The sequence below is a fragment of the Petaurus breviceps genome, unplaced genomic scaffold (genome assembly GCF_028583685.1).
Source record: "Petaurus breviceps papuanus isolate PSGF00001 unplaced genomic scaffold, PetGlider_PUasm1.0 90825, whole genome shotgun sequence".
NCBI classification, from domain to species: domain Eukaryota; kingdom Metazoa; phylum Chordata; class Mammalia; order Diprotodontia; family Petauridae; genus Petaurus; species Petaurus breviceps.
Window position 1 is genome coordinate 11,002,370 of NW_027187353.1, and position 24,828 is coordinate 11,027,197.

General features: G+C 46.5%; 1 protein-coding gene across 1 annotated transcript in view; it reads right to left on the minus strand.

Annotated features, from left to right (window-relative positions):
* Positions 1-8,064: 8,064 nt before the first annotated feature.
* PKD2L1 (polycystin 2 like 1, transient receptor potential cation channel) overlaps positions 8,065-24,828 on the minus strand; it is an 84,064-nt gene continuing 67,300 nt past the window's right edge. The window contains exons 6-18 of the mRNA XM_069071297.1: positions 21,656-21,783; positions 20,942-21,195; positions 19,069-19,293; positions 18,647-18,875; positions 15,806-15,976; positions 15,261-15,442; positions 14,783-14,903; positions 13,370-13,468; positions 13,044-13,165; positions 12,235-12,361; positions 11,980-12,098; positions 8,845-8,932; positions 8,065-8,555 (exon numbers count right to left, since the gene is read on the minus strand). Coding sequence (XP_068927398.1) covers positions 8,346-8,555; positions 8,845-8,932; positions 11,980-12,098; positions 12,235-12,361; positions 13,044-13,165; positions 13,370-13,468; positions 14,783-14,903; positions 15,261-15,442; positions 15,806-15,976; positions 18,647-18,875; positions 19,069-19,293; positions 20,942-21,195; positions 21,656-21,783 — 2,075 coding nt within the window. The 3' untranslated portion in view covers positions 8,065-8,345. The remainder of the gene's footprint in view (positions 8,556-8,844; positions 8,933-11,979; positions 12,099-12,234; positions 12,362-13,043; positions 13,166-13,369; positions 13,469-14,782; positions 14,904-15,260; positions 15,443-15,805; positions 15,977-18,646; positions 18,876-19,068; positions 19,294-20,941; positions 21,196-21,655; positions 21,784-24,828) is intronic.

Here is a 24,828-nt window from a genome sequence, read left to right on the forward strand (position 1 = left end):
TCTGTGCAGTTCCCGTCACCTAGTTCTGTGCTCATCTCTCCACCCCTGGCTTAGCCCAGTTTGGTAGCCACACAGCCTGCCAATGGAGACCTTGAATGGAAAGGTCAGAACCATGATAGACCATGCGTGGTACAGGCACTGTCAGGACCTCAGTTCAGTTTACCAAGTATTTATGCCTACTAAGGACCAGGAAAAATGAAAGTCCCAGCCTCTTCCCATGCGTGGTGTTGACTTGGAAGTTATTCCCAGTGCTACAGGTGCTCTGGCCTCTTGAGACAGATGGGGGTGAGGGTGGGTGGGTTTAGAGATGCCAGTTAGGGAAGCAGCAGAGATGGGAGACTGCTTTCAGTTCTATAACGGCATGGGAGATTTTCCTATTGAGAACCATCGTCCATCTTTCAGCATCTCACTGATTCAGAGTGGATGGCAGCTTCAGTGAAGGTCCTCTCTTCACAGCAGCCCAGTGCAATAGATTTGTGCTCTAAAGGTTTGGATTCAAAACCTGGCCCTCTGCTGTCTACACAGACACACACTCCAGTGTGCAGCCTGGCAGAAGGTAATTTAAATCAGTTGTTCACTATGACTTTGCCAAAGATATTCTAGCTGAGGAGGCTCTTGGAATAAGCATTGAATGGTTCAGCCTCAGTATAGAGAGAAGCTGTTTGGGAGCTTTACAAACTTGTGTACACCCACCATATAGACAGCAAGATTCTGAAGGCTCCATAGTAGACAATAGGGAGCCCTTGGTGCATTTAAAACCCAGGAGGCGTAGGATCCTCTCTGTCTGCAGCTACATGAGGAATGGGCAGTAGAAAAGTAGAAAGCTTATTAGGAGGTAAATTGAGGCCCTAGGACCATGTGGCTTTTTATTGGCAAAGCCAAGACTAAAATTCTGGTTACAAAACAAAAAAATGTCAGAGCTGGGAAAAACTTCAAAAATCTTCATATTCAACTGAATTTTACAGGTGAGGAAACTGAGGCACAGAGGAGGGGAGATGATTTGTCGAGGATCACACAGTAAATTAGTGGCATATCCAGGATGCACAGCCGCTGCCCTTTTCACCCAGCCATACTTTCTCTGGTAACTAATTTAATAATAACTAAATTAATTATTAAATCTTTATCCACTAACTTGAATTCATATATTATGCAAATTTGGGGCTCCATCTGAATTTTTCTCTCTATGATACCCAACCGTGTTTGATAGTGACAAAAGCTGCTCTGTTCTGTCTTCAAGGGCAATTTATGGAGGAGAAGGTGGGGGGAAGGGAAAGGAGAGAGAGTGAAGAGAGTTTCATCTCAGGGCCACCTGATCCTTTTGCTTTTTAATTGTTACTTAGCTCTCCCAAAATATTTCCAATCTAATCTCCCTGGCCAGACTGTGACCTTCTAAAGGTAGAGATGTGTTTGGTGCCCTGTGAGGTCCCAAAGTCAGGTACTGGCCCAGCACCAGTTAGCTCCCAGAAGTCAGAGAAGAGTGGAGAGGAAGCATGAGGGAATGGAAAGAGTCCTAGACTCGGCTTCAGAAAGACTTGGATTCTAATTCCCCCCCCCCCCGCCCCCGCCACTTAACTGGTTGTGCATCCATAGACACACAGTTATTTTCTCTGAGCCTCCATTTCCCCATCTGTACAGTGGAGAGGATAGTATTTGTGGTTCCTGTCACACGAGGCTGCTGTGAGAATTAAATGAGAAAATGTATGTCAGGAGCTTGGCAAACCTTAAAGGGCCGTGTAAATGTCTGCCATGGGTCTTGGAGTGGGCTCCCAGTTGGCCCCAGTCTGATTCAGCAAATATTACCCGAGCTCCTGTTCTGTGCAGTCCTTTGACGAGAGGCCCAGAAAGGTGAATATTTGGTCTCTGCCCTCTGAGTGCTCGGGGCTTAGTAGAGGAGATAAGAAGTGGACAAAGAAAACTAAAACTAAAACGGAGACAAAGTCCAAGACACCCTTTATGAGAGGTCTCAGGTGAGGGGCAGGAGGCCCTGGCTCTGGAGGCCAAGGGCCTGAGTTCAAACCCTTCCCCCGCACTACTTGCATGACCTTGGGCAGGTCATGTAACCTCTAGAGGCCTCAGTTTCTTCATCTATAGACTGAGGGGATTGGACCAGATGAACTCTAGTCCATCCTTGAGATCTTTTCAAGTTCTCAATGTCTGTGTATAGCGATGCTTCCCACACTCACTCTTCAGTCCCAAAGAGCAGGCTAAAGAAAGTGGTGGATGGAGTTCCAGCTGAAGGTTTACTTCTGGACTTGTGCCAAGCGTGAAGTGCAAGACCAGCCCTGGGCCCCACCCTCAAGGAAGCATCAGCCTTGTTGGATGGGGAAGACCAAGGCAGAGGAGATGATGATAAGAGAAGTGTTTGAGTAAGCCCTGCAACCTCTTGTGCATACTGAACATGAGATGGCCATCCGGGGTGGACTGAGGGAGTCTGGGAAGGCTTCATGGAGGTCATCCTGGAGCTGGGATGGATAGATTTGTATAGAGGGAGAAATGGAGGAGGAACTGGATGAGAAAAAGAGGAGGAAGAGGGGAAAGAAGGAGAGGAGGAAGAGGAAGAAAAGAAAGAGGAAATAGAAAAGGATGAGGAGGAAGAAGAAGGGAAAAAGGAGAAGGAGGGATTGGAGGAGGAGGAGAGCATTCTGAACAAAGGCTCAAGAAAGGATCACACTTGGCCCGCCCAGGGAGCAGTGAAATAATACTAGTCCAGCGTTTGGCGGGACGGAGCACGGAGGTGGAGAGACCTTTAAGAATTGGTTCAAACCAGCCTAGAAGGGAATTTCTAAAAGATATCTCAAGAAGGGGTGTGTGAAACCCACAGCCACACAGAGCCACCTGAAATTTGCCAAGTCCTGTCATTTCTAAGAGCAGTGTGTTTGTGGTTTATTGGTGGCTTCTTGTCTCCTGCGAAAAGGTGCTTCTAAAAGGTATTTTTTCTGGTATATGAATGTGATGGAATACTATTGTGCTATAAGAAATGAGGAACAGATAGACTTCATAATAACCTGGAGAGACTTATACGAACTGATGTTGAGTGAAAAGAGCAGAACCAGGAGAACTTTGTACACAATTACAGACACAAGGTTTGTGTGATGACTAACTTTGATAGACAGGGCTTCTCTCAGCAATGCAAGGTTATAAGACAACTCCAAAGGGCTCATTATGGAAAGAGATACAGAGTCTGAATGCAGATTGAAGCAAAGTACTTGTCTCTTTTTCTTGTTTGGTTTTGTTCCCTCTTTCCCACTGTTCATTCCATTGGTTATAATCCTTTTTTACAACCTGACTAATGTTTAATGTGAAGATATTTGTAGATCCTATATTTGACTGCATGCCGCCATGGCAGGGAAGGGGGAGAAAATTTGCAACTCAAGGGATTGTGGAACTGAATGTTGTAAACTAAAAGTAAATAAACAAATTAATTTTGAAAAAAAGAAAAGAAACACGGGAAGACATAAATTCATGTAAACAGAACCATGAAAATATACACATCAATTATAACAATGTCAACAAAAGAACATTAAAATAAAGTAGAATTCTGTAATTATGAAAAAAATAAAAGGTATTTCTTTTTCTCTTATAAGTCACTTAAATTCGTCTGCCTCAGTTTCCTCACCTATAAAATGGGGATGATAACAGCACCTATGTCAAAGGGTTGTTATGAGGACCAAATGAGAACATAATTGTAAAGGGCTTAGCACAGGGCCTGGCACACAGAAGGAGTTTAATAAATGCTTATCTTGTATCTTTTCTCCTTCCCTCCCAAAGAGTCACTCCCTAAAGAACAAAAAATTATGTGGATGGATGGGGAGGGGGACTGAGTTCAGCAAAACTAATCTGACGTGTGCAGTGTTCTGCATCCATGGCCCCCCACCTCTGCAAAGTCCTTCCCGCATTTTTAAAAGAACACTTCATTCTTCTTGGTGACCTGCTGAGTGATGTAGCAAGGAAAAAAAGAAGAAAGGAAGAGAAAAATGGAGGGACATGCTCCAGGCCACTCCAGCTGCTCTTCTAGGGCGTGACCAGAATATAAACAGGCAGATGTTGTACAGGTCCTGGCAGAGCTCTTCTGCACTCCATACTCAACAGGAGTGGATCCCCAGTCTTTTGTCATTCTTGGTACCACAGAGAATTGAACTGCACTTCTGGACTTCAATGGAGATTAGGAATGACTGGCTCTTGGCCAGTAAGGCAGTATACTTAATGAGGGCTGGGAGGTGGTAAGAATATATTCGTCACATAAGGATTGACTGAAGGGACTGGTGACGTTTAGCCCAGAGAAGAGAAGGAATAAGCATTTATATAGCCCTACTATGTGCCAGGTACTACGCTGAGTAATTTTTTTTTTTTACAAATATTATCATTTGACCTTCACAACAGCCCTGGGACACAGGTGCTATTATTATCCCCATTTTAAGATGAGGAAACTGGCAGACAGAGGTTAAGTGACTTGCCCAGGGTCTCTCAGTGTCTGAGGCTAAATTTGAACCCAGGTCTTCCTGAGTACAGGTCCAGTGCTCTAGGCATTATGCCAAAGATCATGCCTGCAGAATCCTTAAATGGGAGGTGGAGTGATAGAGGTTCTTAGGAATTTGAAGGGTTGCCACATGGAAAAAAAGGGTTAGATTTCTTCTGCTTGGCCCCAGAAGACGGAGCAAGGCACAGTGGTGGGAAGGTGCCAAGAAGCAAATTTTCGCTTAATATCAGGAAAAGCTTCCTAGCTCTCAGAGTTGTCTGAAAGTGGAATGGGAGCCTTGGGAAATGGGGGGGGGGTGCCTTTCACTGGAGGTCTTCAAGCAAAGGCTGGATGACCACTTGTTACGATGTGGAGGAAGATTTTATTCAGGCTTCAGTTGAACTAGGTGGCCTATGAGGTCCTTCCCAACTTAGATTCTGTAAAATCTGGCTTTAAAACCTAGCTAGAAAACTGAACACATAGCTAGACTAGAAATACAGCTAAACAACAGGGAATTAGCTAGAAAGTCAGAAATGCTCCCTCTTCAATAAAATGTAAGCTTCCTAAGGGAAGGGATTTTCCTCTTTATACACACACACACACACACACACACACTCACACACACCCTTTTTGTTATTGAAACAGACATACAAATCTATCAAGAATGATCACACATAGGGGTGGCCAGGTGGCCCAGAGCACCGGTCCTGGAGTCAGGAGGACCTGAGTTCAAATACGGCCTCAGATACTTAACAGAAAAAATTAGCCATGTGACCTTGGGCAAGTCACTTAACCCCAATTGCCCTGCCCTTCCCCTCCAAAAAAAAAAAAATGACCACGTATGTGCAACCTATATCAAATGGCTTGCCTTCTCAATGAGGGGCATGGGGAGAGAATTTAGAACTCAGTTTTATAAACAAATGTTGAAGATTCTTTTTATGTGTAATTTGAGAAAATAAAATACTAAAAAAAAAAAAAAGAATGATGTCTACCACTGGATAATGGGATCGTTTCTTTTTGCTTTATTTATTCTATCAGATTCTTAGATTTTTCTCTCTGGGTACTCCAATACCCCAAGTCTGTGATGGATGTGAATATTCTGTCTGTGAAGATTGCAACACATCCATGCTTGCCCCCTTGTGTCATTCCTGTCTATGTTCTCCCATAAATTCACCACAAAGGGGCTTCCCAAACCATTGAAGAGCCTTCCTCACTTCCCCTTGAGGAGACACCATTACCAGCCCATCTTCTTTTGCTCACATACTTCTATTATGATGTTCTTTATACCACTTCTTCATTTTTTTGGTAATGTATTACAACCCACTCACACCCACATTGCCCATTGGGTGATCCTCAATTCCTGCTTTCCGAAGACCAAAATGTTGCATGGATCCCAGCCATACAACAACGCTGCAGGGTTGTTAACATGGTGCCTTTGTTTCAGAGATAATTGGGGTCACTAAAAGAACTTTGGAACTTTCCAAAGGTAATCCAGTCAGCTGTCCTCGCTTGTTCAATTCTACATCCTACCCATTGTCACATGAGTTAAAACATATGAGAGCACTTTGCCAACCTTAAAGCACTATATGAATTCTGGGTATTCTTTTATCTGAGGTCTATAAACTGATGGGGGGGGGTGCATCTAGGTGGATAGAGTGCCAAGTCTGGATTCAGGAAGACTCATCTTCCTGAGTTCAAATCTGACCCCAGAGACTTACTAGCTGCAAGATACTTAACGCTGTTTGCTTCAATTTCCTCATCTATGAAATGAACTGGAGAAGGAAATGGCAAACCACTCCAGTAGCTCTGCCAAGATAACCCCAAATATAGGGTCAGGGTCACAAAGAGTTGGACATGACTAAAAAACAACTGAACACCTACATAGTCTGCCCACCAGACACATCTCCTAAATGAGATCCACTTGATTTTTTCCTATGTGAATAGCTAGGCCAAACTCTTCACTTTTTGGAGGGGGAAAGGCAGGGCAATTTGGGTTAAGTGACTTGCCCAAGGTCACACAACTAGTAAGTGTTAAGTGTTTGAGGCAGTATTTGAACTCAAGTCCTCCTGACTGCAGGGCCAGTGCTCTATTCACTGTACCACCTAGCTGCCCCCTAGGCCAAACTCTTTAGAGTGATCATGGACCTCATCTAGATGCCTCTGCAGTATTCTGGGGCTTGATCCCTCTTTGGCTCAGGATTCAACACCAGATCACTTTTATCATAGTGGTGAATATTTTGGCAACCATACATCTTTCCATTCTACACCTCACTTGATATCAATAACCAGAGGGCCTTTGAACAAGGTTATTTCTGTTATATCTTTAAGGAATCTTATATAATCCTGACAGATGCAAGGAAGGTGCCTTGTTATAGCAGAGCCTATGAAGGTGATATTTTCTTTTACCATATAAAATGTTTTTTGAAAATCAAAAGTAATTGCCTATTTTCCTATCTATATAAAAAGTTTTATGAGCATAATCTATTTTACACATCAGGAACATCCTTGAAAAAGGTATTAGAAGAAAACACTTTCCCAAATGACATTCCATAGTAGTGGACCCATATTTACCATCATCACAATTGACTGAAATATGTAGAAAGTATACAATCCTTCTCATAATTATACCTTCTTGGTATGCAAGGCTATTCTGTCCCTTTGTTTCCCTTTTATTTATTATGTTCCTTCTGCATAGGGTACACACTTCCAGAGCCATTTTTCTTCTTTTAAAGTTTTACTGGTGCCTTTAGTTTTGACATGACGGTCATTTTCACTTCTGCCTTTTTCCCTTCCCACCACCACCATCCAGGAAGGAGCCTCCAGAGCCGTGTTCCCAGTGCACCAATTCTCAGTGATACCTACAAGGTCAAATTTACCTTCTCACGCTAGGATCTCTAGTCTAGTTTGATCGTTATTTGAACTTTGCATATTTGTGTATCTAGAGATCTGAGGACATGGGTCTTTTTGCTTGGATACCATAACCTGTGAATTACTGGGCATCCTCAATGCTATTCTCCCTTGGTTATAGCTGCGCTTATCTAGTGGTAAACATTCATAGCTACTTCTTTTCCTTCCCCTTCCTTTCTAGTTTAAAATGTTATTGAGCAGATTTGTAAGACTTTAGGTAAATTTAAGTCAAAACTTTAGGTAAAGCTATTTTTACCAGTTAAGGATACTCTATTCCTCCAAAAAAAGCCATGGTCTAGAAACCCAAATGCTGTGCTCAAAGGCCATCTGAGAACATGCAGCTAGGTGTTACAATGGCTAGCATATCAAGCCTGGCGTCAGAAAGACTCATTTTTCTGAGTTCAAATCTGATCTCAGACACTTACTATCTGTGTGACCCTGGGCAAGTCACTTACCCCTGTTTGCCTCCATTTCCTTATCTATAAAATGAACTAGAGAAGGAAATGGCAAAACACTTCAGTATCTTTGCCAAGAAAACCCCACTGAGATCATGAAGAATCAGAAATTATTGAACAGCAACAATGATCCCTATTGTATTATTCTGCTGTTGGTGCCAACCCCTTCTCTGCTTTCCTCCCCCTCATCCCTACCTTGAGCTACATCGAGACAACATTAAGGAAGGAGATTTGTCTTCACTTTATCACACACTTTATTGATTCTTTTCTGATCAACAGAATAGAAGACTTTTCCCCAAAATGAACCATGCAGGCAGCTCAGGGCCAGGACCACAGCACAGTCATGAGCTTATGTGGGATAGGAGGTTGTAGCTGGGTGACACCCACCACGTGTTTATACATTGAAACATAGAGACAAGAGTCAAAGCTACACTCAGCGCAGCTACCCATAGACACAGAAGACTAAACACACACAGAGACACCGGTCCAGAAAGAGCTCACACATGGATGGGGATGGGAAAATTACACTACAAACGGATAGTGTCTTGCGAGAAGTCCTCTGAGAAGGCCATTTGAGGCAGGGCCTGGGGTGGAGACAATGGCTGTGATGGCCCTGTGTCTCCAGCTTTCTCCCTATCCTGGGTTTCCCAAGGGCCTAGCCCTGGGGTCAAAGTCAAGGTTGGGGCCAGGGTCAGCTTTGGAGGTGACTGAAGCTGCTCCCAAACAGACTGTTCTCCCTGGGGAGGATGGGAGGAGAAGGTCATTGTGAGGGTTACCCCAGAGACAAGAAACTTTGTTCCCACCCATTCCAGAAGCAATGAATTGCCCTTAGCCTAGGAAAATCTAAGCCCCTAGTATCCTCTCTTTGAGATGTGAAAAGGGGAGGAAGAGGTTATGTGGACACACTGACGTTGCTGAGCTCTATAACCTGAATCCCAGAAGTCTTATGGAGCAGGGGCATTTTCAGTAAGTTAAGGGGAACTTCCTTACTATGCCAGAAGGGGAGGGGTATGGATCCTTCCTCACCGGGGTCTTCACCTTTGAACCAGCAGCATCCACCTGCGATATGATGTTCCCCAAGACATTTTCAATCTGCTCTACCCGGTTCTTGAGTCTGAGGGTTGGAGAAGATGAACAGATTCATGTGAGTCTGAAGGGACTCAACCATATGCATCAGAATCAGGGGAAAACCCTGTGTGCCTGGGGGTGGGGGAGCAGGAGTTCAGATGTTCATCTGAGGAGTCCTGTGAGTCTGTTTGGAGACTGGGATTGTGTATGACTGATGGAGAGGAAAAGCCCTGCGTTTCAAGGGAAGACAGAAGCTTGTGTGTGCTGGGGGCAGAGGGTGGGATGAGGACTCATTAGAGTCGTGTCATGGGGCTGAGCACTGTGTCTGGGGGTGGAGACTAAGCCTTGACTATCTTTACGGACAAAACTATTATGTCTTAGGGAATGAGGAAGGGATGTGAGGGTGTGCGGTTGGGGAATAGAAACAGTTATCTGTGTCCAGAAGCATTTGGGGCTGGGAGAGAGGACAGAGTTCTGTTTGTGACTTGGAGGGAACAGAGTGCTGTATTCAGGAGGGGGAACAGATTTGACAATGGCCAGGATGTCCCAGATCCCTGTGTGTCTGGGGAGGGAGAATAGACCTGTGTCAGGAAAAGATAGTCATTTGTGATGGAGAGAGGACGGAGCTGTGTATTTACAGATGGGATAGTTCTATTGGGGGGACATATTCTTGTGTGTTGAGGAAAGCACAGCTTCTTGTATGTCTGGGGTTGAGGACTTTAGGGCTGAAGACAGAGTCCTTTGTGGAATATAATTGTTTGTGCCTAGGGAGAGAGCAGACAGAGGCATGTATCTCTAGGAAGGACAGGGTCCTGAGTGTCTGGGGCTAGGGATAGGGCCCTGTGTCTGTGTGGTCCCTCTGTATTGTGCCACTGTCACACTTTATATGGCTTCTTCTGCAGCCAGCGCTGGGCATCACGCTTTAGGAAGGGCATTGAGAACTATTTAGAGCAGGCCAACTAGAATAGTGAGGAACCAAAGACACAAGCCACGTGGAAGAGATGGCTCCGAAAAGACGTGGTAACTAGGTCTTGGGTAGCTGAAATGAGGAGGTGGGAGATATGTATGTATGTGTGTGGATAGATAGATAGATAGATAGATAGATAGATAGATAGATAGATAGATAGATAGATAGATAGATAGATAGATAGATACCCTGTGTTCCTAGTGTAGGTTTCTGGATAAATGGGTGAGCAGAAGGGGCAGTAAACCCTTGTGTATGGATGGCAGGGGAAGGGGGTTAGGGACGAATCTTGTGTGTCTGTGGGAGGTGGGGCATTTAGTGGTCTCCGTGCTTGCTTCAGAGGCCTGTGCATGTGTGACAGGTGGCAGATTCCTGCATCTCAGGGATGGCCCGAGGTGAGAACATATCCCTGAGGGTGGGTGGGGGAGAAGGCTGGGGATAGGGTGGGACAAGCCTGGTGTACTTGGGCTTTATGGAGGAGTGGGTATTTAGAGAGGTACCTGTGTTTTTTTAGGGGATGGAGACCCATGTGTCTGTGGGAAAGGAGGGAATCTTGGAGACCTGTGTGTGATAGATGAGTCAGACTGATGTATGTCAGTGGAAGAAAGAAATCTTTGTTCTTTTAATTCAAGAAGTCTTGAATGTTGTGTGTCTAGGAAGGTGGGGAGGAGGGCACAGCAAGGTATCTTGGGGCAGGTACAGGGCCTATGTGTAGGTAAGCCAGAGTTGTCTCCATTCTGGGGTGAAAAAAGGCTGACTGTCAGGAGGCAGTGAGCGGGGTATTTCTGCAGGAGAGGGAGCTTTGCATGTTGGGGAAGGGTCTCTCGAGGGAGAATGGCATGTGTGTCTGGAGAGGACAAACTTCCCAGTTGGTCAGGTTGCAGGGAAAAGATGACAAGTCTCCTGGGTCTGGTGGTGGTAGAGGGCTGTGTCTGGGGAAAGAAAAGGGGCCCTTGTGTGGTTTGGGGAGCCATGCTCAGGGTCTTTGTGTCTGAAAGGGGCCACTGGACCATATAAGTATAGAAGGGAAGGATCTGGTGGAGTGGGGAGGCACAGAAAAGGAAAATCCAATCCTGTGCATTTGGAAATAGGACCAGAGTAATGTGAGTATGGGAGGGAGGACAACAAAGTTTTTTTTTGTTTGGGGTATAGGGCCATGGGGGGGGGGTTGAGACTTCTTGGGTGAGCGCGAGGGCTGCTCTCCGGGCTTCTCTCAGGAAAGGAGATCGAGCCCTGTGGGCCTGCGAGTGGGTGGGTGGGGGTGGAGCAAAGTCCTGTGTGTGAAAACAGAACTGTGCATGACCAGAGACAAAGGCCTGTGTGTATCTGTGGAGAAACACATGAGAGGGCGCAGCCGGAAGGGCTAAGCAGGGTCATGTATGGGGATGAGGGAGGGCTGGAGAAGCCAAGCAACTTGTAGTTAGGAAAAGATCAAAGTCTGAGTAAATGGAAGAGAGCCCTGTGTGTGTCTTTGGGGAGGGAAAGGGGGAAGGGCAGGTAGAGAGAATCCTGGATTTCCCCAGGATAGGAGGAAGAAGGGCAAAAACAGACTTATGTGTTTAGTGGGGGAAACAGGAGGTCACATGTGCCTTATGGGATACTTCTTTAGAACCTTGTGGAGCTGTGTGTGTGTGTGTGTGTGTGTGTGTGTGTGTGTGTGAACAAAGCCTTATGTGTCTGGGGGTAAGAACCCTGTGCCTTGGGAACAGAGCTATATCTGTCTTGAAGGAGGTGTAGACAGAATGCTGTGTGCCTATAGAACAGAGAACCTTATACATCTCGTGTGTGTATGTGTGTGTGTGTGTGTGTGTGTGTGTGTGTGTGTTAGGGGGCAGAAAAGGAATCGTGGTGAACAGAAGAGAGTCCTAGAAAGAGGCAGACGGGGGCAGGTACAGCATGTCTGGGGGAAGGGGTGGGGATGGTGAGAGGGCCATAGTCCCCTGGGTGTCCAAGGACAGGGGAATAGTGTACCGTGTTTTGTGATAAGCCCCAGCTGTGAGTCACAGGACAGGGCCCTGAATTTCCTGGGACTGGTCAGTGACCAGGTGTAGGGAAGGTGGCTGGAAACAGGGTCCTGGCTCAGTCTTGTGTAGACGCGTACCTAACCTTGTGGCCCTTGGAGCACCTACCTGTGGAATTCCTCTCCAGAGACCCAGAGGCTTCCCCTGCCGCTCTCTGCATGCACCGCATTCTTGTGGCCTCCTCTGAGGGACTGGCCCAAGGTCTGGATCTCAGCGCTGAGAGCCACCTGGCAGAGACCGCCATGCTTAGGGAGCGGCGCCCAGGCTGCTCGGCTCCCGGTTGCTCAGGGCTGAAGAGGCCCCCAGCCAGCCTGCTCGGGCCCCCTTCCGCCCCACCCCCACCCCGGGCTCGCAGGCTCTCACCTGCTTCTCCTCCAGGTCGTGTCGCATGCTCTCCTGCTCCTCCTCATCCAGCACACAATTGCCATCTCTGTCAAACCTGGTGAAAGCCGCTGTGACCTCAGTGATCTCATGCTCAGCATGGCCTAGTCTGGGCAGGGAGGGGAGAGAGAGATGGAGAGGAGCAGAGAGGAGGGGAGGGGAGGGGGGCGGGGAGGGGAGAGTGGGGGACACCAGAGGAGAGAGCAAGAGCGACCCGAGGATTGGAGAGGAGGGAAGAGAGGTGGGGAGGGGAGGGGAGGGAAGGAAAGAAGAGGGGAGGGGAGTGAGAGATGGAGAGGAGGGAAGAGGAGAGGGGAGGAGAGGGGAGGGAGCTGTGACTGTCAAGCTCTGAGATCTCACACCTCTGATCTCTGAAATCTCTTTGTTAACTATAATCGTCTACATAAAGTATCATAGATTTCGAGGCCATCCAATCAAATCCTCTTCTTTTACAAAAGAGGACCAGAGAGGGCCCCGCCCGCTTGCTGGCCCAACATTGCACAGGCTGTATCAGGGGGTTGGGCTCCAAATCCAACATACTTCGCACTTTCTGCTAGGCTCCTGCCTTCACCCCCAGAGAGCCTGGTCCAGCCTGAAATGATGGCTAGACTACACTTGCCACGAAGGAGAGGGAAGCATGAGTAGTTTGGCATGGGAAGAAGAGGGCTAGAGGAGTGAAGCCAGCTGTGCACGCGTGAGCGTGAGTGTGTGCACGGGTGGCACGGGTGTTTGCAGGGGGCACACGAGGGCTGTAGGTGATAGATTGGGGCAGCGGGCTGTTTCTTACTCACTCCCTCAAGGTGTTGGTGAAATCCTCGAACTGCAGCTGCGGCTCCCCGCCGCGGAGAACCCTCTGCACGTCCGAGACGCGCTCCTTCTTCAGGCGCAGCCTCAGCAGAGTCTTGTTGTAGCCCTGGAGTGGCAGACACAGGGCAGGAGAGACATAGCGGAGCCGCCCGGCTGCCTCCCTGCTGTGGGCCAGGCGATCCGTGCCTCCCAAGGCAGGGGGATGCCGGGACGTGGAGCCTGGGGGTCTGGGGGGGGGGGGGCAGGAGGGGAGAGACACCCGGGCTGGGGTTACCGGGGCCACACGTGGGCCGGGGTTAGAGCTGGGCACCTGTTTCAGGAGGTCTGAGAGCTGCAGCTCATCCTTCTGTCCAGCCAGCTCCTCCTTCACCTCAGAGTACGTGTCATTGATGATGGCCAGGAACATGTTCTAGGAGATGGGGGCCAGAAACCTGTATCTAAAGAGACCTGCTGCAGCGACTAGGTGGCACAGTGAATAGAGCACCGGCCCTGGAGTCAGGAGGACCTGAGTTCAAATGCGACCTCAGACACTTAACCCTTCCTAGCTGTGTGACCTTGGGCAAGTCACTTAACCCCAACCGCCCTGCCTTTCCCCCTCCAAAAAAAATAAAAATACCTGCTGACCCCTGCCTGCTCCTTGCACTGGCCCTAATACAGTGTGGACTCAGCATCATATTTGGAGCCATGAGACCTGGGTTCAAATCCTGGCTCTCCTCATTCCTACCCGGTTCCAGTTATCTCATTGGTAAAACCAGGGGGTTGGACTAGATGCCCTCTCAGAAAGAACAGGAGACAGCTTCTTCAGGTCACTCCTACAGATAAGATGATCCCCAATTAACTGAAGAGGAAACTGAGTCTCAAAAAACCTCCGTGCCTTGCCCCAAATCATAGAACCATAGAACTAGGATTGGGAGGGACCTGAGGGACCTTTTGCCCAACCCCCTCTTTTTACAGGTGAGGATCATGCCCAAGGTCATGTGGACAGAACTGGATGGAGTGGGATTTGAACTCAGAACCAGAGACTCAAAGTTCAGAATTTCATATTCCTTCCCCTGCCTTCTCCTCACTAATCAATGTAGAAGACAGTATTCAAATCCAGATCTGATTCCAGATCCAGTGCCTCCTGACTTTCCAGCTAATAGTAAGAGCTAACATTTACATGGTGTTTACTGTGTGCCAGGCTAAGCACTTTGCAAATATCACCTCCCTCGATCCTCAAAACAACTTTGGGAGGGAGGGGCTGTTATTATTCCCATGCTACAGATGAGGAAACTGAGGCAAACAGGGTTAAGTGACTTGCCCAGGGTCACAGAGCTAATAAGTGTCCGAGGACAGATTTGAACTCAGGTCTTCCTGACTCCAAGCCCAGAGCTCTGTACCACCACCATCCATTCTGCCACCAGCTGCTCTTTCTAGCTAGCTAGATAAATCCTATAATCCCACTGGCCCTACTGACTGCATTGATCCTGTGGATCCTAACAACTCCTCACACTTCACTGACCCACTAACACCCTGACTGTGCTGACCCAGCCATGTCCATCCAAGCCCTGAGCATAGGCTGGTCTGGCGCGCCGCCACCACAATTCTGGAAATGACACAGATTTGATGGGAGGCTCCCCCAACCCCAATTCCAGCTCCGTAGAGACCTCCTAGCATCCCTTTAGCTCCTTTCTCCCCCCTCACCCCCATCCCAGTCCTGGCCCCAGTTTCTCCTCGGCCTCACCAGGAGCACGAAGAACACGAAGAAGACGTAGGTGACGAAGTACGCGGGGCCCAGGACTCGGTTGGCCTTGTCAATGGCATTATAATCAAAGTCTCCAAGGATGATCCTGAACTGAGTGAAGCTGGGAGAGCAGGGCTCGGACTCACCCAAAGGCCTGAGCCCCAGCCTCCAACACCATCCCCCAGCCCTCAGCCCTGCTTCTGACTTAAGAGCCAGAGGTGGCCAGGGCAGGGGATGGGTGTCAAGGACATGAGCAGGCTCTTACACACATGTGTGTCCTCTTACACATGCACACGCTGTCACATCCATGCACATCCACTTACACTCACATAATGCACTCTCAGAGAGCGCTCCCAGGGAGCACATATGCCCACACTGTCCCACACAGGCACAGGCATAGACACACACGGGCTCAGACATTTCTCCCCAGAGAGTCCAGGAACCCACGGGGCTCAGGGCAGGAGGATGACACACTCACATGCACTTGACAAAAGTGCTAAAGTTTTCCACTTGGGTCCCAAAGAGCAGGAAGCCCAGCTGGGCATAAGCAAAGAAGACGATGAAGAACATGACGGCAAAGCCCAGGATGTCCTTGGCACAGCGTGCCAGGGTGGACGAGAGCTGGGTCATTGTCTTATTGAAGCTGATGTACTTGAATATCTGGGGAAGAAGCCCATGAGGCTTAGAGAGAACAGAGGAGGCATGGGGAGATTCTGGGGGTGCTGGCTGAGGAAACTCAGTGGGCTGAGTACGGAGGCCTTGGATGGCCTTGCACAAAGGGAGCTGGCCTAATAGGAGCAAGGAGCTAAAGGCAAAGGGATGGATGGGAGGGTCAGAGAGGGTGATACTGGAGGGGTGTCTATGTAAAGGGTCTCAAGGCCTGGCTAGCCTGGAGGAGCCCTTGTGCAGAGAATGACGGGGGTAACCTGCACGAAGGACTCCAAAGGGAATGATTTGGGGCTAGTCATGGCAGGGGCTAGGGGTTGCCCAGGGAACAATTATGGGGTTGGGAAAGGCTCGTACCTTGATCCAAGCAAAGAAAAGGTTGACAGCATTCATGTTGTTGTACTGTGTCTGCCAGAAAGCCAGGAACTCGAAGTCGGCATAGTCGCTTGGCTGCTGTAGGAGGTGCCCCATAAGGCGATTCACTTCTAGGGTACGGAATACGTGGAAGCCCACAGCCATAATGGAGAGCTGGGGAGGGGCCGTGAGAGTCAGACTTAAGGGCCAGTCTTTAGTTACCGCTACCACACAAGTGGAGACTCATAACCACCCTCTCCCTGACTAGGCTACGTGTATGGTCAGTGTCAGTGGCCACTGAGCCTTGTCATAGTCCCTGGTGAGTCTCATGTGCTCAATCATGCTGCAAACTGCCCAAGGCATATGACACAAGGTGTTGTGGCACTTTGTCACAAGATCAGCAATGGACATATCCTTAAAAGCCCCTTATGAACCCTCTCCTATTCTCTCAAGTGTGCCTGTGTCAGAGGTCAGGGGACCTGGCAGTCAGAGGTCAGGGTACCCTGGCAGTCAGAGATCAGGGGACCTGGAAGTCAGAGGTCAGGGGATGGCAATTTCAAGGCCTCTTGGGGTAGGATTAGGGTACAGGGAACCTAGACCTAGAGGAGGTAAGTCCCAAGGTAGTAATAGTGGAACACCCTAAGGATTATAAAGCACTTTACATACATAATATGATTTGATCTGTCCCATTTGGGCTGGCCTAAATTCTACTGACTGTGAGTAGATTAAACCCAGAGGCCCCGAGTACAGGGGATAGAGAAAGTCAGTCAACAAGCATTTATTAAGCACTTGCTGTATGCCAGGCACTGCATTAAGATCTGGGAAAACAAAGAAAGGCAAAAACAGGGTCCTTATCCTCAAGGACATCACATCCTGACAAAGTGGAGAAGCTATAAGCAAAAAACACACACAAACACAACAGACAGAGATAGATATGTAGATAGATAGATAGATAGGCAGACAGGCAGGCAGACAGACAGACAGACAGGCAGGCAGGCAGACAGACAGACAGGCAGACAGATAGGCAGACAGACAGACAGGCAGGCAGGCAGGCAGACAGACAGGCAGGCAGGCAGACAGACAGACAGACAGGCAGACAGGCAGACAGACAGGCAGACAGACAGACAGATAGGCAGACAGGCAGACAGACAGATAGACAGATAGATAGACAGACAGACAGACAGATAGGCAGACAGGCAGACAGACAGATAGACAGATAGATAGATAGATAGATAGATAGACAGACAGACAGACAGACAGACAGGCAGACAGGCAGACAGACAGGCAGGCAGACAGATAGACAGACAGACAGACAGATAGATAGATATATAGATAGATAGATAGACAGGCAGACAGACAGACAGACAGACAGATAGATAGATAGATAGATAGATAGATAGACAGACAGACAGACAGATTGGCAGACAGGCAGACAGACAGACAGGCAGACAGACAGACAGACAGACAGGCAGACAGACAGACAGACAGACAGGCAGGCAGACAGACAGACAGACAGACAGACAGATAGATAGCCCCCTTCAGCACCCCCTCTACAAGAAATCTTTCCTGATTTATGCAGTTGCCAGTGCTCCCTACCCCCTCAGTCACCTTGGCTATATTTTATACTGGCTTATCTGTTAATACAAATCCCACCTTCTGTAGGAAGGAGGACTTTCCCAGTCTCAGCTGCCACTACATTCCCTCTGATATGACCTTCAGATTACAGAGTATATATCTTGTATATGCCTAATGATTGTCTCGCCCCCAACCCCTGTTAGATTGTAAGCTATTTGAGGGCATTATTTTTGCCTTTCTTTGTTCTCACAGTACTTCACATAGTGCCTGGCACATTTTAAGTGTATTAATTTACTGCCTAAGTACATGCTGCTTTTATGCCCAGTACAATGTAAACTCCTTGAAAGCAGGTTTCCTTCTTTCTTCCTTCCTTCCTTTCTTTCTTCTTTCCTTCCTTTCTTCCTTCCTTCCTTCCTTTCTTTCTCTTCCTATCTTCCTTCCCTCCTTCTTTCTTTCTTTTCTTATTTCCTTCTCTTTCTTTCTTCCTTTCCTTCTTTCCTTCTCTCCTTCCTTTCTTCCTTCCTTTCCTTCTTTCTTTCCTTCTTCCTTCCTTCCCTCCTCTTTCTTCCTTTCCTTCTTTCCTTCCTTCTTTCCCTTTCTTTCCTCCTTTCTTTCTTCCTTCCTTCCTTCCTTCCTTTCTTTCTTTCCTTCTTTCTTTCTTTCTTTCCTTCTTTTCTTTCTTTGTATCACCAGTGCTATAGCACTGCTTCTGCACACAATAGATGATTAGTAAAAGTTTGTTAAATTGATGAATTGAAGGTTTTTGTTTTTAAATAAAGCAAAGGGAAGAGTGAGTGACCCTTGGAGAAGACAGGAAGGAAATAATCCACAGACTGTTCAGAGAATTCCAGACAAGGGAGGCAATGAGGTGAGTCACACAGGCTGTGTGGAAATGCTGGCCCACAAGAAAAATGCTGACCAGAAAAAAATGACCACCATGTCCAGGATGTCTATAAGAACATCAGCTGGGAAGTCAGAGGGTCTGGGTGAGTGAAAAAAAAAGTCTTACTCTGGGCCTCTGGAATGGCCCCCAAACACAATCCCACCTCTAGCACAATCTAGCTATGTGATCTTGGCCAAGTCCCTTAGACTTCTTGGGCCTTCATTTCCTCATTTGTAAAGCAAAGGGGTTGGACCGGATGAGAAGAAATCCACTCCTGCTCTTGACCTGTGACCTTAGACCCTTTTTCACTGCCCCCCCTGCCAGTAGGAGGCCAACCCTTCTCTCTCCACCCCGCTACCAGCGTGACACACAATGCCCCTCCTCACCAGGATGACCACCATATCTAGGATGTTCCAAACACTGCTCAGATAATGGAGCTTGTGAATCCTCAACTCCAATGCCTCCTCCACCACATAGTAAAAGATGAAGACGCAGAAGAGAATCTCACATCCCACAATGAAAAAGTCCCAGGAGCTCACATAGCGAATCAGCTTCACTGTGCGGATTTGCCAGGAAGGAATAGCCCCTCCTGTGGCTGGGAACTCCACCACCAACCTGGGGGATGACAGGGGACGAGATGGGTGAGACATAACCCCTCATAACCAGCAGTCACCAAGAATAATGTTAAAGCCTAGGGAGAGGGAAAGGCTTCAAGAAGAAGACAGGGCCTCTAGTAGACAGACAAGCCAAGGAGGGGGAACGGGCTTCAGGGAGATGTAGGGTGTCAGGGTTGGGGATCTGGGCCTACCTCAGTACACAGAAGAGGTTGATGTTGGCATTATAGACAGAGAAGTCAATGAAGACAACACGGGTGCCCCGATCCAGCCACAGCCCATCTTTCAGGCCACGTAGAACATTGGCACTAGCCTCCCGGGGCCCTGGTAGGTCCATGTAATAGCCACCACCGCTATAGCTCGTGAGCTGGCCCCAGTGAGAGGAGCCCCCCAGTTCATCCTCTGAATGGTATGTCCACCTGCCATGGGTGATAGTAGGTGGGAGAACCAGTCCTTCCTCATAACAGTGGTTACACCCCCCATTCCTGCATACACCTCTTTTGCTATTGCTATTTCATCACCATTTCTCAGAGTGAAGAACTTTAGAGGTTATGTAGTCAACCCTCTGCCTGGGGTACAACATCCCTGCCAAGATCCCCCCATTAAATCAATGCTTGAAAACTCTCCAGTAATGGTGAAGTGACTACCTACCAAAACAGCCCATTCCACCTTGGGATAGCTCTAATTGTTAGAAAGTTTTTCAACAGGGGGCCTCAACCTACCTTTCAAGAACATCTACCCACTTCTCAGTATTGCTCTTAGAAGCCAAGCAAAGTAAATCTAATTCCTCTTAGACCTTCAAATATTTAAAGAGAGCTACCATGTTCCTCTCTCCCCACCACCCCACAATCCCCTCTTCTTCAGGCTAAACATCGCCAATTCTTTCAACCAGTCATTGTATAGCATAATCTCTGTTCTCATCACTATCTAGGCTACCATCCCGTGGAACTGACCTAGGTTTTTAATGTCCTTTCTAAAATGTGCTGTCCAGCACTAAACATAATATTCTAGATGTGTTCTGACTAATAAAGAGAGCAAGAAAATGCTTATTTCCCTGGTCCTGGGGATTTTCAACCATCATGTCACATTCTCAAACCATACTGAGCTTCAATCCATTACAAAAAGGTATTCACATTAATGCTTGTCAAGACACACTTCCCCCATCCTGAAATTTTGCAGTTGATTTTTTTAATTCTGGCTTAGGACTTTAATTAATCCCTGCTGAATTTAATTTTATTTGACTCAGCCCATCATTCTTGAGATCTTTTCGAATATCACTTCCTTCATTCATATTAATATCCATCCCAGTTTTGAGTCCCCTGAAAACTATGTAAACATTCCATCTATACCTTCATCCAATGACAAAGATGTTGGACAGAATAGGACTGAGAAAAAGTCTTTATGACACTCCAGCAGAAACTTTCTTGTAAGTGGACATTGATGCATTAATCATTTTTCTTCAGGTCTAATCATTCAACCACTTCCAAATCTACCTAATGCTTTGCTTAAGTCTGACATCCCCCAAAGCCCCTGGTCTCCTTTGTAAAATGATGATGATGATGATGATGATGATGAAGAAATGACCTATTCTTGATGAAGTAATGCCAACTCCATCCTCTCCATCTCTATCCTTCTATCCCTTATCTTGTCCCCATTCCCCATGATTTCATCCCCATAATTCCATCCTCTTCCCCCCCATTACCTATTTTCTTCCCCCAAATCAAGGGTCCCCTCATTGCTTCTTTTTCTCTAGCTCTATTCCTCTTGAAACTCTCCAAAGCTCAAAAAAAGCAACTTGCTCTTGCTGGCTCCCATTTCATCTTTCAGTACACCTGGACTAGATAAAAATCCCCTTCCTGGGGTGGCTAGATGGCACAGTGAATATAGCACCAGTCCTGGAGTCAGGAGGACTGAGTTCAAATTCGGCCTCAGACACTTAACACAAAACTAGCCGTGTGACCTTGGGCAAGTCACTTAGCCCCAATTGCCCTGCCTGCCCCCCTCCAAAAAGCAAAAATTAAAAAAAAAACCCTTCCTATTTGCTCAGGACAAAGGGATCTCACTCACGCAGTGCCATTAAGGGGTCCAAAAGGGAGCCTCTCTTCCTTGTCTGGAGAGTAGACATCATAACAGCCCAATATGTCCTCTTGGAAATCTTCGTGTACAGCACATGAGTCATTCCTCACCTTGAGCTGCCGAAGCCTTGGAACACCCAGGAGCAGGTTCTCGTAGTAGATGAATGAGTGTGAGCTCTGGCCCAGGCTTTGGTTGTTATACCACTTATTCCAATAGAGACTGTCAAGCAATGGGCCCTGGGCAAACTGAACCAAAGGCAGGTCCAGGATTGGGGAGATGGCTCGGCCTTCTACTTCCCAATCTAACACCCATTCCCCAGTCTGATTCCCAGAGCAACCCAGAGCAGTTAACACCTATGTATTACACAATCATAAAATTTCAAAACTTTTAAAATTAGATAGTCCATCTAATCCAATCCATGCCTGAAAAAAAAAATACCTATTACAATCTACCTGACAAGTAGTCACCCAGCCTTTATTTCAAGCCCTCCAGTAGAGAAGAGGGTGAACACCTGAGTTCATCCTCAGTCTTACCCCTACCCTGTCAGCCTGACTCCTGTGACCCATGGCTATCAAATGATTGAGGAACAGACTTGTCCCTGGTCGGATTCTTCAAACCAACCCCATGTGGCTCTTGACCCAATGCCATGCCTTGCCTCCCTCCCCTACTATGTTCTTGGGCCCTTGGGCAAAGGCCCAAACTCACGCCCCAAAAGTCCTTCATGCTGGTGATGGTCTGGAAGGAGACTCCAGCAGCAGATGGAGTTTGTAAGAAGAGTTCTGACATCACTTTGGTGTAGTAATAAGCACTGGAACTGGTCATTCCGTAAGTCACTAGAAAGCAACAGGGAAGTTTGTTTTCTGGTCCTAGCCTGAACATTGCCATCTATCCATGAAGTGGTGGAAGGGACCAATGGATAAATTAGGGAGGATAGGCCTTTCCTCTCAAGGATCATTTCAAACTTCCATCAATAAGTCTTCATGATTTGTTGTCCTGGAATTTCTTTCTACTCATCCTGAAGTTGTCTCTTTTTCTAGGCTATACCATCTCTTGAGATAATGGGTTCTATAAGTTTGCTCTCCATGGGTAAGAAAGAAGGCTGCCTTATATTTTTCTTAAAATTATTTCCTTTGAGTTTTGGAATTATCCCCTTGTCCTTGGCCAAAACTGGGAGCCTGGGCCAGGGACCTACAGGGCCCTCCAACCCATTCTCCTTCAACTACCACTCAAATCCTCAGACCAGTGAATTTCAGTGACCTCCATCCCCTATTCTGAGCAATCTGAGAACTTGGGGTCAGAGACCTACAGTAAGCTATAAAGAGTTTGGCTGTAAACTTTGAGAATGACCTGTTTATTGAGTCATATTATTTTGATTTTTCTATGATAGGAAAAACTTTCTTAGTTTTTCCTATCTCTTTCCCAACCTTAAGGAATAAAAGGGGAGACATGTAATTAGATCAGTAGAACCCTACAAAGGTGCCATGCCAACAGAATGCTTCCTGATTGGCTTAGAATAAACCTGTATTAGAAGAATTGACCAATGAACTCAATCCAGAGAGCCTAAACCAATTGTACGCCAAAACAGCTTGGAGTTGTTTTGAGGAAAAGATAATCATTTTTGCGTGAGGTCCTAAGGAAACAAGGTGATATGGTAAGGAGGAAGAGCCCAGAAAAATTCATGATTCATGCTAAGCCTTGTGAACCAACTCTAAGTGGTTTCTTAAGCCAGCTCTAAAATAACACACTAGCCCATGGAAGTATAGAATAAGTCATAGGCCAGGCAAGACTACCAAAGCAATCCATTTATTGATACCATGAGCAAGGTTTTTATAGAATAATGAGACAAAGAAGGTAACTATAGGTCACTAAGTTTTCTAATACTGCTTTATTCAGTTTCAAGATGCTGGACAGTGATGTCAAGTAGGCCTTGATGGTAATCATGTCCTTGATGTAGCCATACACATGAATAGTATCTAAAATGTATTAATAATCATAAAAGGCAACTAACACCTTCTGGCTGGAATCCCAGAACAGGGCAGAGCCCTGGATCTCAGGATATCAGGCAGGCTCTGGCTTACAGACGCATCACTTGGGAAAAGCAGGAGCGACAGTATGGAACGGTCACATCACTGGAAAACCTGGAGCTAACTTATCTAGGACCAGCCCGATTCCTGTATTAGATATTTTGGCTCCCTTCAAAGTCTCAAGGACTCTAGGGCCCTGTATGCTCTAATGCCCCTATTCTAGGCCAGCATAAAAATCATAGAATCTCAGACTTGTCAGGGACCTCGGAGATCTAGTCCAATGAGCTCTTGATCAAGAGTCGTCTCCACAACATCCCTAGCAATATCCCCATCCAACTTCGGCTTGAAGACAACCAGTAATGGACAGGGAATTCCCTACCTCCTAAGGCAGCTCATTCAGCTTCTGGATATCCTTGGAAGAACATTTTTCCTTATTTGGATATCTACTTCCCATTACTTCTAGTTCTGCCCTCTGGGACGAAGCAGAACAAATATAGTATGGTGGAGGGAACAATGGATTTGGAGTCAATTGGATGTGGGTTCAAAGCCTGGCTCTTCCACATGCTCCCTATGTGAACCTGGGCAAATCATTTAACTTCTCTGGACATCTGTTTTCTCATTTATAAAGTAAGGGGTTTGAATGTTATGGATTTTTTTTTTTGCTTTTTGGAGAGGGGAAGGCAGGGCAATTGGGGTTAAGTGACTTGCCCAAGGTCACACGGCTAGTAAGTCTTAAGTGTCTGAGGCTGGATTTGAACTCAGGTCCTCCAGACTCCAGTGCTGGCACTCTATTCACTGTGCCACTAGATGTTATGGATTCTTAAGGTCACTTTCAACCTAAATTTATGATCCCATATCTAATTCCTCATACAAATGACAATTCTTCAGTATTTCAATATTTCTCAACCTTTCTCCCACCCCATCTTTCTTCTAAAAAAAAATTCCCAATTCTTTCAACTATATTCACATGGCATATCTTCCAGAATCCTTTTCATCCTGGCTTCTCTTTCCTGGACAAGTTTCAAGTCATCCTAAAATGTCATTGAACACAATATTCCAAATGTGGTCTGATGAGGGCATAGAGTAATGGGACTAGCTCCTTGTTCTAGATATGATATTTCAGGGCCTTACCCAGAATAATCACTTCATAAATTTTTGTTGAATCACATAGTAGTTTGTTTTAGTTGTCTTGTCATACTGATGGCTCATTTTTTGCTTCTAGTACGATAAAGCCCCCAGATCTTTTCTTTTATTTTTTATATGAATCATCATTTAGCTATATGCCTTATGTCTTCTATTTGTACAGTTGATTTTTAAAATAAGACTTTACATTAATCCTAATAAAGTTTCATCATAAGATTAAGGCCTACGTTTTATCTAGTCTGCTAAGATATTTTTGGAACCTTATTTTGTTGTATAATGTGTTAGTTTATTCCTTCTCTATCTGTGTCATCCACAGATTTAAAAAGCATACCTACCTTTATAAAGTCACTTTCATAAAATCACAATTTTGACTAGATAAGACTAAGGACCAATTCCTGTGAGTATTACTCTACCAGAGGCCTCTCTCAAGATTAAAACTGAACATTAATTACTCTTTGAGAACCAGGATTGAGAACCAGCCAGTTCTCAATCCCATCTTAACTGGGATTTAGCCCGCATCTCTCCATCTAGTCCATAAGAGCAGTGTGAAAATTTTCATCAACTGGTTCTCTGAAATCCAAGTATAATTTATCTACAAATTCTCTAAATGAATCAGTCTAGGAACTCTGCCCAACAAGAAAGAAAAGAAGAAAAAAGGAAGAAGGGAAGGAAGGAAGGAGGAAAGGAATGAAGGAAGGAAGGAAGGAAGGA